Source organism: Podarcis gaigeae, assembly GCF_964106915.1.
Source record: "Podarcis gaigeae genome assembly, chromosome: 3".
Classification (NCBI taxonomy): domain Eukaryota; kingdom Metazoa; phylum Chordata; class Lepidosauria; order Squamata; family Lacertidae; genus Podarcis; species Podarcis gaigeae.
The window spans coordinates 105,078,539-105,094,593 of NC_139680.1; the positions used below are offsets into that span (position 1 = coordinate 105,078,539).

Sequence of the window (16,055 nt, forward strand, 5' to 3'; positions counted from 1 at the left end):
AGTGCTCTATTATTGTAGAGATGACCAGTCCCTGAGGATTGCATGAAGAAAATACAAAACAGGGCTATCTGTGTATGCAAGCTTGATTGCCTTGCCGATAGCTGCAACTACTAAACCAATTCCATTCCTTTAGCTGCATTTATTGGTACAATCAAACCCACCTAGCTTTGAGTGGCAGGCATTGATTATTCCTAGGGTGATGGCAGGGGGAAGGAAGGAGAGCCTGCCATTGCTGCTTCAGCTGCACACCTAACACTGATGACGTGGGAAGGGTGGAGCAGATGGACCCAAGGGCTGATTATGTCCAACACTTTTACATTTTAGCAACCTGGATAATTAGTTTCATCCACCTTATTTTCTAGTCAACAGGTGAGAGAGGAGAACTAAGCTGTGGCTGGGCATTTCTAAAACTTTTTGACTCAAGCGGACTTCCAGTTTCCTCCAAGTAAGTTTCCTTTGTGATTTGGGGAGGTGAGATATATAAAGATACATCAAATCCACAGGGTTGGTTTATTATGTGTTTATTGCATTTATATCCCTCCTTCCTCCAAAGAGCTCAATGTGGCATACATAGGTCTTCCCCCTTCTCACATATTTGATCCTCACAACAACCCTGTCAGTTGAGTTATGCTGAGAGAGAGTGACTGGCTCAAGGTCACCCAGTGAGCTTCATGGCTGAGTTGGGATTTGAACCCAGGCCCTAGCCTGACACTCTAACCATTATCTGCCAGAGGTGATGCTGCCACAAGGTAGGCTGAGGAGCTATTTGGAAGATTGCTGTAACCGTCAGACAAAGGCTTGTGGTCATTTCATCTTAACTAGCCCTGTGTAACTAAGATGCAGCAGGGGAATAATGAAGTTGCCCATTAGTTAAACTGCTGAGAGTTGGTAGGAGAGGTTTTTTAAAAACAGAGATTGGCATGTGGCTTGCTTCATATGGGTCACCTGGCAGAGAAGACTTTTTGAGTGTGCTCTTAGTTTTCATGCTTTGGTGGGTCGCTGCTTGTCTATTACTCAAGGGCCCCCAAATACTGAAGATGGCTGTGCCACCAAACGATTGCTGTTAAAATATGGCAGCCTTTTTCAGTTTAGGAAGTTGTCCTGTAGCAAGTTAGGCAATTTTTCTATCTAGACCAGTGTTGCCTATACAGATTGGGAGCAGCTTTCCAGGGTTTCAGACAAGAGACATATCCAGTTCTACCTGAGGATGCATTTGCTTCCTGTGTTGGCATTTAGAACTTTGCTACCTACCTTGACTTTTGGGGGAGCATTTAAAATATTAAGTTGCATTGCCAGGTTTCCCCCCCTCAAAGTTGTATGGCAGCTGCTTCACCTCCTAAGCATTTCGAATTCATATTCTTTATTATGGCGGTCCACACACCAATCCTGAATGCTAGTTTGCAGTTGCTCCTGTTTAACATACAGGGAACTGAGGATGAGAGAAATGCTTTTCCAAAACAGCCCTTTTCCCACCGCAGGCCACCATTCCCCTTTCTCTCCCCCCTCCCCCTGTCCTGAGCCACTCCAGGGAGAGCTGTAAATGATGTATTGGTGGAACAGATGAAACTGGAGGATGGTCAACTCCCAAACACACAATTGGAAGTGTTTTCTGCTCCCACATTGGGGCTCTCTGGATGCTGGCCATGGTGACGTATCTCCTGGCTCTCACTCCTATCCTGCTGCTATTTCCCTAGTGCCTGCCAATACTTCCCCATAAAGCTAAAGCTTAAAGGAACTAAGTATAGCAGATAACGATTCAGTTTAACAGTATTCATTTCACAATAATACTACATTGCTTTATATCAGAAGCACATAATTGCAAATGCATCTGCAACATTTTCCAGATTTCACATTCTTTGCCAACAGAAACAATTTTTTTTTGCCATGGGGGGGGTGGGAATTCTAGCAAGAGGAAATCTGAATTGCAACAGGCAACTTGGCTCTACATCAGGATCACAATATCAGTGAAATTTACTCAACGCCTTGGCTAATGCTCTCAACTGACTATCTGTTGCATCTTCAACTAAGGAGGGGGAACCTGTGGCCCTCCAGATGTCATTCAGCTCCTATCAGTCCAAGAAAGTGTGGCCAATGGTTGGAGATGATGGGAATTGTAGTCTTAACAGTTAGAAGACTACAAGACAGTGTTAGAAACAGATAAAGCTAGGAGTTAAATGGCCCCTTAAACCTAGGTTGTGGGCACAACAATGGAATGTCTCGGTGCACTTTTTATAACAAGAATACAAAGCTGAAAATGAGTGAACTGCACCTAAAATATTATAAAAAAAATTCCTTCCAGTAGCACCTTAAAGACCAACTAAGTCAGTTCTTGGTATGAGCTTTTGTGTGCATGCACACTTCTTCAGATACACTGAAACAGAAGTTTCCAGACCCTTCTATATAGTGAGAAGGTGGGGAGGGGTATTACTCAGAAGGCTGGTGGGAATGGGTGATTGGCAGATAGCTGTGATGAGCCTGTTGACGACTCTTAACGACTGCAATGGGTCTTACAGGAAGAAGCGCTTCTTCCTGTAAGACCCATTGCAGTCGTTAAGAGTCGTCAACAGGCTCATCACAGCTATCTGCCAATCACCCATTCCCACCAGCCTTCTGAGTAATACCCCTCCCCACCTTCTCACTATATAGAAGGGTCTGGAAACTTCTGTTTCAGTGTATCTGAAGAAGTGTGCATGCACACGAAAGCTCATACCAAGAACTGACTTAGTTGGTCTTTAAGGTGCTACTGGAAGGAATTTTTTTTGTTTTGACTATGGCAGACCAACACGGCTACCTATCTGTAACTAAAATATTATGTTCATTTTTCACAGGGTCCAGTCCTTCCCCTGCCCACCTCTCTAATATTCTTAAAAGAGTTTCTTCTCCAGTCTTCAGAGTAGCTGGAAGTGGGGAGGCAGAAAAAGGTTCTCCTTTCCTTCCACTCTGCAGTTTTAATCTGAAATCTTAGGCGCAGTTCTGTGCCCAGAGATCAGAAACTGCTCATGCTAATGAAATTCCCTGCTTGCAAAATGCGCCTAGAACAATGGGAGTTTCGAACACTGGCTGCAGATTCCCCATCCCTTGCTGAAACCTGTACTCAAATCTCCCACTGGGTTCAATGGGACTCCTAAGTAAGTGTGATAGGAGCACAGGCTTGAAAGTTACAAATTTACACATTCATCTCTTTCTTCCTCCAAAGTTCATTAAGGCCAGCTTTAGTGATGTTTACTTAATATACCATTACATATGCCACCTAGAAAAGAAAACCCTTTTCTATGCAAGGCAAGGCAGGACCAAAACTGACTAATGCTAATTAACGTCTTTTGCCACCCAAGCATTCTTGCCATTTCTGCATTCCAGGGGCTCGGCTCACAGAGGCTGTCCTTGAGAGGAACATTTCTGATCATACCACAGATCCTTGAGCTGGGTTTGGATACTGTCCCAAGGCTGACTCATTGCTAGGCTTGTACTACATAGCCTGGGTGTCTCATAGCCTGGGTGAATACTGAAACTCGATGTCATGTGATGTGTATGCAGCCTGTTAACTTGCCCCAAGACTGCTAAGCTTGTTAAACAAGTCTCACCCCCTAAATGATTTTAAAATGTGCTTGGTTTATTTTCAAAACTTGAAGTGGGCCCAGATTTTCTTTTCTTTAAAAAAACAACAACTTGCTTGTGGACTTCCTTTATGACTGTTTTAGCCGTCCTTTCTAGTATCATTTCCACAGTCCTGAATAAAGCTTTCTTTAGCTTTGGCAAAGGGACTAAAATAATCTGATGGCGTGCCCCCCCCTGTATTTTATGCTTAATACAGTTATTATAATTATTTAATTGCTTTAAAATATTTACCGTTTTCCAGCTTCACAAGGAAGGCTGCTCCTTTTTTTTTTTTTTGGAAGCTGCCTTATACCAAGCCATTGAGCCATCTATGAAATTTTATTAAGACTTTTCATAACACAATAGAAAACAAACCAATCTAAACAAAAACAAAACAGCAACAACAAAAAGAAAGAGATAGAAGAATGCAAAGTCCTTCCTCCAGGTATATCTTAACTTTTGTCCCCGACAGAAAAAGGTTAGCGCTCCCAGCTCTCACCTGGGAGTTTCCCATTCTTCCCCCAGCCTCTTGCCCTGGAAGACCACCCCTTCCCTGCAAGGAAGGCTGTTCCTGAGAGTCCTTTCTACACGGTTTTTTATGTGCAGCTTTACGCATTTTACAGTTTGGACATTTTCCCTGAGGATCATAATCCTATGGCAGAGATTGCCTTTCCCCCAAGCTGGTTGCACTGTGTTGTGTAATGAGGGGGAGGGGGGCAGAATGTGATTCTTATCCTAGCAAGCACAACAGTAGAAGGCTGTTGTGATGGCATTGTGCTCTGCAGCTGTCTTGGGCTCATATAACTGGACACTATCTGTGCCTTGAATTGTGAGGAGTGGGCGACACATCCCTCCCCACACCTCCCCTTCATAGCATCGTCATTTTCTTCCGGTTTTCCTCCCAAGAGCTGGAGTGTTTGTGCAGCACTTAAGAATCATAATTCAATGCACTTGTCTCCCAAAACAAGATTGCCCCACAAAGCAAGACTACCCATATCCATTGTGTGGAAATTCCACTAGTGGTACAGGACGGGAGTACATATAGTCACCTGGTACTTAGTAAGCAAGGGGCGCGGGTGGCACTGTGGGTTAAATCACAGAGCCTAGGACTTGCCGATCAGAAGGTCGGCGGTTTGAATCCCCGCGATGGGGTGAGCTCCTGTTGCTCAGTCCCAGCTCCTGCCAACCTAGCAGTTCGAAAGCACGTTAAAGTGCAAGTAGATAAATAGGTACCACTCTGGCAGGAAGGTAAATGGCGTTTCCGTGTGCTTCTCTGGTTCGCCAGAAGCGGCTTAGTCATGCTGGCCACATGACCCGGAAGCTGTACGACGGCTTCCTCGGCCAATAAAGCGAGATGAGCGCTGCAATCTCAGAGTTGGTTATGACTGGACGACTGGTCAGGGGTCCCTTTACCTTTACCTTACCTAATGGCACTTAATAAGCAATAATCTATGTAATATAAATGGGGTGTGTGTCTATTTTTCATGGTGTGTGGAGACCTTTACCACAGGTGGGGAGCTGAGGTTAGGCCTTGCCCACATTGGACCCATGACAAATGAGGCTTGCAACTGAAGTCCCAGCTCTGTGCTGCAATGAAATCCCACTTTTTGAGTCACATGCAAAACAATATGTACTGTATCAAAAAACCCACAATCTCAGTCTTCAGTAGGCAGCATTGTTACCTACAAAATGAAATGTAGGGCTGCACAATAATGGGGAAAGAACCCAATATATGGTAGAAAAAAAGTCTTGTTTTTAGAATATTGGATACATATCTCTTATAATTCACCAGTGGCATCATCGTTACTTATAGAATCTGGTCCAACCCCTGGCAATTCAGGAATCTCAACATGCAGTCCCTCATCCAGTTTGAAACCCTACTGGACCCAGCTTAGCTTTGCAAATGTGTTAGTCGTATTATTGCTCTTTGTGTATCTTGGGTAATTTCTGCTACAACAATAAGAAACCTGCAGCCAGAATCAATAGCCCTTTAGAGGAGAGGGCAGAACTGGAATATAAAACATTTTTGTATTGCTGAACTCCTCTTTCTCTGAATTCCAAGTTTGTTATCGTTTCCGCTGAAATGATATGATGTGCTTATGAAGCTACACTTGCGGCCAGATTACCAAGTTGCAGCTACTGTGTGTGATGACTGGCACACAGAGAGGTGAACACCCATTTTCACATTGTGGCTTCTCTCAAATCCCCTGTTGAAAGTTGGCAGGAACAGAGAGGATGGGCAAGATGTTTCATTTGCATTCATCACTAAGGCTTAGGGAACCAGTATACCAGTACAGGAATTTCCACAAAGCATGTAATTCATGTCAGTCACTTCCAGACAGGAAATCAAGTTGAATCAATGAATTCTTCTGACGAGAACAGTAGCCAAATTGAAACAACGCAAATTATAAGGTGCTGCCTGGCCAAATGATGAAAAGTTTTAAAAATATCTCATTCTATCCAGAGGGAGATTAATTGATATTGAGCTGTTGTCGTTTATATTTTTATTTCCACCCTTCCTCCAAGGACATGAGGGCAATGTCCTCACAACAACCCCGTGAAGTAGGACAGCCTGATAAATAGTGAGTGGTTCAAGTTCACTCACCATGCTTTGCAACTGAACAGAGATTTGAGCACTTATATTATTGTCCTAAATTGGATGAATCCCTAGCCGGAATTAAGATTGCAGGAAGAAATATCAACAACCTCAGATACGCAGATGACACAACATTGATGGCAGAAAGTGAGGAGGAATTAAAGAACATTTAATGAGGGTGAAAGAGGAGAGGACAAAATATGGTTTGAAGCTCAACATCAAAAAAACGAAGATCATGGCCACTGGTCCCATCACCTCCTGGCAAACAGAAGGGGAAGAAATGGAGACAGTGAGAGATTTTACTTTCTTGGGCTCCATGATCACTGCAGATGGTGACAGCAGCTGCGAAATTAAAAGACGCCTGCTACTTGGGAGAAAGGCGATGACAAACCTAGACAGCATCTTAAAGAGCAGAGACATCACCTTGCCAACAAAGGTCCATATAGTTAAAGCTATGGTTTTCCCAGTAGTGATGGTTGGAAGTGAGAGCTGGACCATAAAGAAGGCTGATCACTGAAGAATTGATGCTTTTGAATTATGGTGCTGGAGGAGACTCTTGAGAGTCCCATGGACTGCAAGAAGATCAAACCTCTCCATTCTTAAGGACATCAGCCCTGAGTGCTCACTGGAAGGACAGATCCTGAAGCTGAGGCTCCAATACTTTGGCCACCTCACGAGAAGAGAAGACTCCCTGGAAAAGACCCTGATGTTGGGAAAGATGGAGGGCACAAAGAGAAGGGGACGACAGAGGACGAGATGGTTGGATAGTGTTCTCGAAGCTACCAGCATGTGTTTGACCAAACTGCGGGAGGCAGTGGAAGACAGGAGTGCCAGTATGGTGTAGTGGTTAAGAGCGGTAGTCTCGTAATCTGGGGAACCGGGTTCGTGTCTCCGCTCCTCCACATGCAGCTGCTGAGTGACCCTGGGCCAGTCACACTTCTTTGAAGTCTCTCAGCCCCACTCACCTCACAGAGTGTTTGTTGTGGGGGAGGAAGGGAAAGGAGAATGTGAGCCGCTTTGAGACTCCTTAAAGGGAGTGAAAGGCGGGATATCAAATCCAAACTCTTCTTCTTCTTCTCTAGTCCATGGGGTCACGAAGAGTTGGACACGACTAAACGACTAAACAACAAACAAAAGTTCAGTTTTATAGCTACTATACCAGCCTATTCCTCCTGCCCTTGAACTGTGCACCATCTGGTCATTATAGAACAACTGTTTAGAAACATGTCCCTGAGCTTTGATTTTTATTTCTTCTTCCCTCCCTGTCCCTTTCCCCTTGTATTAATAATATGCAGCCCATCTCACTGGGTTGCCCCAGCCACTCTGGGAGGCTTCCAGCAAAATATAAAAACACAGTAAAACATCAAACATTAAAAACTTCCATATACAGGGCTGCCTTCAGATGTCTTCTAAGAGTCATAGAAGCATCCAAGGCAGCTTATGTCAACAATTCAATAAAAGCCGCAAGTAAAATATTAAAATAGAAACAGGAAGCAGCAGATAATACAAAAACATCAGGAAGTCAGGGAGAAAAACAAGCCCAAATCAACCATCCTGTAGGGGCAAAGGCTAAAAGTTAAGCAAGGACCATTTTGTGCTGGCAGCTTAATTTGAAGGAGACCTCCACTTTATAGCCCAGTATCTACTGTAGGATACACGACAAAGCCCAGAAAAGTGGTACATACTCTGTTTTAAGGACCAAGTTAAATAATGTTTTGGCAGGCATCGGGCTCATTTTTGCATTTGTTGTTGTTATTGTTTAGTCATTTAGTCATGTCCGACTCTTCGTGACCCTATGGACCAGAGCACGCCAGGCCCTCCTGTCTTCCACTGCCTCCCGCAGTTTGGTCAAACTCATGCTGGTAGCTTTGAGAACACTATCCAACCATCTCGTCCTCTGTCATCTCCTTCTCCTTGTGCCCTCCATCTTTCCCAACATCAGGGTCTTTTCCAGGGAGTCTTCTCTTCTCGTGAGGTGGCCAAAGTATTGGAGCCTCAGCTTCAGGAGCTGTCCTTCCAGTGAGCACTCAGGGCTGATTTCCTTCAGAATGGATAGGTTTGATCTTCTTGCATTCGATGGGACTCTCAAGAGTCTCCTCCAACACCATAATTCAAAAGCATCAATTCTTCAGTGATCAGCCTTCTTTATGGTCCAGCTCTCACTTCCATACATCACTATTGCATTTGTAAATACAGGCAAATAAGTGGTGCAAACGGGTGAAATATCTCTGATTTGCAAATTCAAGCATGCATGTTCATCATCTGATTTATACAGAGACAAGTAATGATTTGCATGTGTGAATGAGCCATCACAGATCTAATGTCACATTCAGAACTTTCCTGTTGCCTCAAACCCGACACTCTTCAGTACAGTCTGTTCACACATTCAACTGCAAGTCATTGAGCGATGAGAAATAAAGGGATGTATGGCTTCCGGAGGCGGCGCGAAACAGCAATGGCGGTCCTCTTCGCGCTGTGAAGAGGGGCTCCGCGAAAAAGGGTCGTCCGCTACGGCAAAGCGGGGACCCATCAAGAAAAACCGCAGGCAGAGCGAGCCTGCGGCCGTGGGACTCGGCGGGCGCCTTGAGCCCCCCCAGAAGCGGAGAAGGAGCCTCGTAAGAGGCTCCGGAACGTGAAAGGGGGAGCGGCGCTGTGAGTTTATCGCTCTTTTCGTGGATGCAAAGCCGCGCTGCTGCTGCTGCTGAGCGCCGACCTTTCTTCTTGAAAACATCGAAAATTGGAGCAACATACCTGTGAGTAAAGGGTTTAAATCTTTAACCAAATTGGAGAAATTCGGCTGAAAACGGGAGGCGAGTAACAGGAAGTCCGCCTCCCGACTCTGCTAATTAGACCAAAGCAAGGGCTCTGAAGCGAGCTGAAGTATTTAAAAGGGACTGTAAAAGTGGAAGAAAGAGTGCATTGATAGACTGTGTATCTTTGAGGAGAAAAGGGAAAGAATTGTGAAATTTATGGACTTTTGCCTTTTGGAACTGTTCCCCTATTTTTGAGCTAAACGGAATTAAAAGGGGTAACCCCGTCATCGGGCTGCCAGTGTATAGAAGAGAACTGTCAAACTGCTGTCAAACTGACGACATTGTAGCAGAGACTTAAACTGTTGCATGGACTGAGATATTAACGTTTAACATTGTTGCTGAGACCTCCTTTGACACCTTGTGGCTGGAGTTTAAGAAACTGGAAGCTTTGGAAACCTTCCTTTTGTGCATTGGAATTACAAAAATTTAACATGGGGAATATAGGAACTTCAATGGCAGAAAATAGTTCCTTCCTTCTTTGAAATTTTGAAATACTCCCCCTAGAGGATTGTGGAAGTATAGTGGCCTGGGAATTGAACTTTATTGAAATTCTTTGTGGTTTAATTGTTTATACTTTGGACTCGTCTTTCTCATGGGACAAAAGATCATTTGACCTTGAACAGAGGCAGGTGTGGAATGAGCGGCTCAGGGAGAACAAGAGCAGCTAAAGCTAAAGACAAAGAAAAAGAGAAAAAATCTGGGCAACTTACGCAAACAACTTTAACTCATCATCGTAGATCATCCGTCCCAACTGTGCTGACAGCACAGGAGGTGGAATTTGTACAGCCTGCTACAGAAGATATGGCAACTGGAGGATCGGAAACAGTTTTGAAACAAATTTTGGAACAACTGGCAGTTTTAAATCAAAAAGTGGACAATCAAACATCAAAAATTGACCAAGCTACATCCTCTATTGGCAGATTAACTGAACAGGTTTCGCAGCACACCCAGGCGATTGAAAAACTGCAAGGAGCTACGGCTGAAAACTACAAATTAGCTGTGGAAGCCAACCAAAAAGCAGAACAGGCGAATATAAAGGTTGATGAAGTTAAAGGGGAAGTAAGGCCTCTGAAAAGACAGGTAGGGGAACAACAAGCCTACCTGTCATTGGTTGAATTGAAAAGTAAAGAAAGCAACCTCAGGATAAGGGCTATCCCGGAACTGGAGAAAGACAACCTAGAGGGATTTTTGACACTTTTGTTCTCCAAATTCTGGGGAATTGAGGAAGAAAAGGACTTTAAAATTGTGACAGCCTTTAGACTGGGAAAATCTGTAAAGAAAGACAAGTCCGGAGACTGCTTAGTTATTCTGAGATCAAGAGAAGAGAGGGATAAGATATTAGGCCTACATTTCAAGAAATCTTTGGAGATAGAAGGCAAAAGGGCTGAAATTTACAGAGATATACCCAAATATCTCTTGGAACTTAGGACTACCTATATAGACCTGACTAAACTGTTGAGACACAACGGAATTCCTTATAGGTGGGAGTTTCCACAAGGACTTTCATTTACTTACAAAGGAAGGAAAATAAAAATTAAATCACCTGAAGACCAGCAGAAGTTCCTACACGACCACGAGGAGGACCTGCAAAAAGGAGCTGCAGCTTCTTGGCCTCCACCACCACCGGGACCACCCTCAAGAGTCATACCACCTGGATCTGGACCAGCACTACCTCCTCCGGGATCGGAGGGAAACTTAGACACCCCATTGTAGGACCCGTCAATTGAATCAGGATGTCTCTGCAGCTTCTCAGTTGGAACATAAATGGCGGAAATTCCCCGGAAAAAAGAAGGAAAGTTTTTCACATTTTGAAAAAGGAACAATTGGATGTCATCTGCCTACAAGAAACACATGTGACAAGGCTCCACAGAAAAGTGCTAATTAATAAAAGACTAGGCCAAGAATTTATTTCTTCGGATAAAGTTAAGAAAAGAGGAGTGGTGATATATGCAAAGGAGAGCCTGTCACCGAAATTCTTATTTAAAGATGAACATGGCCGAACTTTGGCGATTGAAATACAGACACAAGGAGAAAAATTTTTGATATTAGGAATATATGCTCCAAATGAGGGAAAATCGGAATTTTTCAGGAAGCTGCATGAGACTATGCTGGATTACTTGGACTATAATAACATCATTATGTTGGGTGATATGAATGGGGTTGTGTCTGTAAACATGGATAAGTCACAAAGTGCCAACATATCGAAAGATGGCAGACTACCTAAAACCTTTTTTGAAATGACTGACAATATGGACTTAATCAACATATGGAGGGTTAAGAACCCTTTAGGGAAAGAAGGGACTTTCTTTTCTGAAGCTCATCTGACATGGACACGAATCGACCAAATATGGACAACTAGAGGACTGGCACCTAAGACTAGAAAAGTGGAAATCTGCCCAAAAACCTGCTCCGACCATAATGCTTTGAAAGTGGAACTGAGACTAAATACAACCGGATCCTTCAGATGGAAAATGAATGACACTATATTAAGAGATCAGGAGATTGTTAAGAAGGCCCAAAAAACTTTAAAGGACTATTTTGAGATAAATTTGAATACCACCGTGGAAAAAAGAATAATCTGGGACGCAAGCAAGGCAGTTATGAGAGGGTTTCTAATACAACAAAACACGATTAAGAAAAGGCTCTGGAATGAAAAGAAGGAGAAGATATTGGAGAAAATAAGAGAAGGAGAGAAAAAATTAAGATCTAGGCCTAAGTCGAAGGATGTGCTAAGAGAAGTGAAATTTTTCCAGGCGCAATACTCGAAATTGATAAATCAAGAGGTGGAATGGAAAATTAAACAAATGAAACAAAGATCCTTTGAATCAGCGAATAAGTGTGGGAAACTGCTAGCCTGGCAGTTGAAAAAGAGACAAAAGCTTAACACAGTTACAAATCTAGAGATTGAAGGGAGAATGGTTCAGAAACCCGAGGAAATTAGAAAGTGTTTCCAGAGATATTTCAAAGAACTCTACTCACAAGGGCCGCAAAAAGCTTCCGAGGTGGATCAATTTCTTAAAACTAATGGACTACAAAAAATACCCCTGGAAATGAGAACAAACCTGAATTGTAACATCACACAGCAAGAAATTGAAAGTGCCATTCAGAATCTTCAATTGGGCAAGTCTCCAGGCCCTGATGGTCTAACCTCCAAATATTATAAAGTTTTAAAGGATTATTTGATACAACCCTTGATGGAGGTTTGCAACCAGATTATGGAGGGAAGGAAGGCACCGGAAACGTGGAAAGAAGCTTTCATCACATTGATACCTAAACTAGAAACTGAAAAGACTCAACTTAAGAATTACCGCCCCATCTCACTCCTAAACGTGGATTACAAAATTTTTGCAGATATTCTGGCAAGTAGATTTTAAAAAGTATTAAATGAAGTGATCCATAAGGACCAGGCTGGCTTTCTCCCTGGTAGGCATTTGTTTGACAACACAAGAAACATTATTGACATTTTGGAACTTCTACAAACAAATCTTAACACTAGAGCGGCCTTAATTTTTATTGATGCAGAGAAGGCCTTTGATAATATTTCTTGGATGTTCATGAAGAAAAATTTGGAAGGGATGGGAGTGGGGCGGGGGTTTGAAAATGGTATAGAAGCAATCTATACAGAACAAAAAGCTAAATTGATAGTAAACAATGTGGTGACAGAGGAGTTTAAAATTGAAAAAGGGACACGTCAGGGGTGCCCCCTATCCCCCCTATTGTTCATCTCAGTTCTGGAGGTGTTGCTAAACATGATTAGAAAGGACCGGTTGGTCCAAGGAATCGAGGTCGGAGTGAAACAATATAAATTGAAAGCATTTGCAGACGACTTGGTATTAACATTACAGGAACCAGTCTCCAGTACTAAAAGAGTGTTAGAATTAATTTCTGACTTTGAGAGCAACATCTCAAACTATTCTAAATTGGAGGGGCCTTGGCTGAGTGTCCATACGATGCTTCTGAACTTGGAAGCCAGCCCAGTGTGTCTTTAGGATGTTCTGTTCATCCATATCTAGAAACTCAAAGCTAAAGGATTCCTTTGTCATAATTTGACTGCCTTTTATCTGTAATTATGTGATCACCGGAAAGATACAAAATCGGCACAGGGTCGATTCTGGGCATTCTGTGCAGTTTGGATGAAAAACCAAGAGGAGGGAGCACATGAGTCACTTCCGCGTGGAGAAGTGAATTGTACAACAGCACCAGAGGTGAACAGGTCAGGACGGAATTCAAAACAGTAAATTTAGCACCAGTGGTTCCTGCCTTAAATGACATTTGTGAATGCGCCCAGTGTGTATCTTTGACCCCAGAGAAGCTTTTCAGGTAATTTACCCGATGATAACTTGAGAGCCACAACCCAGAGAATTGTACAAGTGTCTGCATGCCCAAAACTTTTAGTTTCCCACAGGGTGGATTTGATTTAAATTAAATCGATTTAAATCACGATTTAAATCACTAGTCAGTAAGACTTGATTTAAATCATTTCTTTTAACAGAAACACTCATTCTTGCTGGTATAATCTTAATATTTACAACCAGATGAAGGTTTCATTTTTGGAATGATAAATATTTAGAGTAGTTTTTTTCAGTTATATCAAAAATGACTGATTTGGTTATACTATTAGAAATACATGAACAGATACATGACATTATTGTGAGGTTTAATATGTTAACTGTTTATATTTGGACAACTTTTCTGTTGTACTTTTCTTAAAAACAATTTAAACAATTTATTTAACTAAAACAATAACATTATAGCACATGTATCCATGCTTGTTAACCGATGTGGTTAAACAGTTTTTTAAAAAATCAAAAACTTAGACTGAGTTTTAGCACACATGAAAAACTTAAAACAAATCCTTATTTCCTGATGGAATAGCTTTTGGACTATAATGTAACTTAAATAGAAAACTATCTTTAGAAAGATTTTTCCTCCAAAAGCATTTTATTTTAAAAATCCAATTTAAATAAAAAAAATCCAATTTAAATTTTAAAAATCCGATTTATTGTATTTTTTTTTTTTAACCATTGATTTTTATCCACTCTGGTTTCCCAAATGATAACCCTTCATGAACTACTTTTGAAATATATGAATATTTCCAGAGTGGCTTGTGATACACCCGGAGCGAGCAATTGTAATGTATAAAAGCAAAGCGTTCTGTTGAGCAAAAGCAAGTTGTGGTGAGTGGGTCTTAAGCAGCATTCTCAATCATTGCAACCTTGCAGTGGTATGGATAGTAAAAATATTTTGTTTTAAAAGGGGAAGGAATTCACCCCAAATTATTAGGATTTGCCTGCCAACCTAGCAGTTTGAAAGCACCCCCGGGTGCAAGTAGATAAATAGGGACTGCTTACTAGCGGGAAGGTAAATGGCGTTTCCGTGTGCTGCGCTGGCTCGCCAGATGCAGCTTCGTCACGCTTGCCACATGACCCGGACGTGTCTTCGGACAGCGCTGGCCCCTGGCCTCTTGAGTGAGATGGGCGCGCAACCCCAGAGTCAGACACGACTGGCCCATATGGGCAGGGGTACCTTTACCTTTACCTTTACTCACACAGGTGGGATTCATAAACTGCCAAATAACATGTGAAAATGATGTATTGGATGCTGTTTTTATAGGTTAATATACCTATCAACCTCTGGGATTGCCTGGTTTGATGGTCTTTTATTGGGTCATCTTTCATAGGACAGCATCCAGTAATTAGTTTCCATATATTATCAGAAAGTTCACAATGCCTATTTTGAGTGGGTTTGTGCACACTTTTGGTACAAAAGGTGATATATATCTCTATCTGTCTCTCTATCTGACCCATTTTTACAACTGACAGGAGGGTCATGCCACTGGTGGCCATACTGCTTTACAAAGTACAGATTCGCAAGGTGAAGAATTTCTAAAGGCTTATAAAAAGAGAACTCTGCGCTATTTAGGGAAGACATATTTTTATGGAACCTTCAATGGATGCATATCAAATCGAGCTGTTAAGATTTTTTTTTTTGCACTAGGTATTTTGTTGTTGCCTTCGTTCAGAAAAGGCAAAATACGAAAACGGGTGATTTGCACAAAATACCTTTTGTAGCTTCAGGAAAAGGCACATATTTCTTTACTTTCATTTTTCACCCATGTCAGAAAAGAATGCAGGTGTCTGTGTTTTGTGTATTTTTCAGAACGTATGAGCTGCTTTTGAATGGTGGGACTCCCTACGAAAAGGGCGTTGAAGTAGACCCGTCGATTTTGAGAAGAGGTAGAGCTTATCTTGTCCCTTATCTGAAACTGAAAACTATTTTGTATGCCCTGTTGCCAGAAATCCTCCGTTATTTTATTATTTATTTATGAAACGCATGATGTTGCATAAGCACTGCACAAGTTTGAAACACAAACGAAACAGGCACGTCCATGCCAATCTAAGGAAAGGAATTATAAATAAGCAGTGTTAAAAGTGCCATTGTGTGCCTGTGGAAACTCTGATTGCCAGATGGAAACATGGCTGTCTAAGCCAAAGAGGAAAAGGAGGGTTTTAAGACATATTTTTTTTTAAAGGAAGAAGTGTGATGGGTGTTGGAATAATTAGAATCTTAACTGCAAAGGGGAGGGTGAAAAGTATGACTTAATGTTTCTGATTTGGTCCTACTCATTAAAGTGAGCCACAGAGATCAGAATGAGAACAGGTAGAGATAAACAGATGGAAAAAGTGCTGGAAGCAGAATGAATGAATTACGTATTTGAGAACATTTAAAAGTAACCCAAGTACTGATAATGTTTGATTCTCTGCTTTATATCTTTTTACTAAAGCCAGTGGCAGTGTTTTCCATAACATGATAACACTGAGGAAGCAGCCTCAACTTCTAGTGAAACTGAGGTCATTAAGCACCAACTCCAGAGCAATATTGAAGTAAGTGAGCAAAGTTGGCAGTTTTCTTATGATGCTTACATTGTTGTGTAGCTTTCGTTGAGGTGTAACTTTCTCTCATACATGAAACAAGTGTTTTTGCTGTATAATTAAAAAAAAATTAGGTCCAAACTTGCAGTAAAGCTCTGTTATGAATGTGACAGGCTTCTA

The 16,055-nt window shown here is 42.0% G+C and overlaps 1 protein-coding gene across 3 annotated transcripts in view; it reads left to right on the top strand.

The window, feature by feature from the left end:
* The window catches only part of NPHP1 (nephrocystin 1), a 37,619-nt gene that overhangs the window by 14,368 nt on the left and 7,196 nt on the right, over positions 1–16,055 (top strand). For all 3 annotated transcript variants that reach the window (XM_083733337.1, XM_083733338.1, XM_083733339.1), the window contains exons 14-16: positions 363–445; positions 15,163–15,239; positions 15,788–15,887. In XM_083733337.1, coding sequence (XP_083589463.1) covers positions 363–445; positions 15,163–15,239; positions 15,788–15,887 — 260 coding nt within the window. The remainder of the gene's footprint in view (positions 1–362; positions 446–15,162; positions 15,240–15,787; positions 15,888–16,055) is intronic.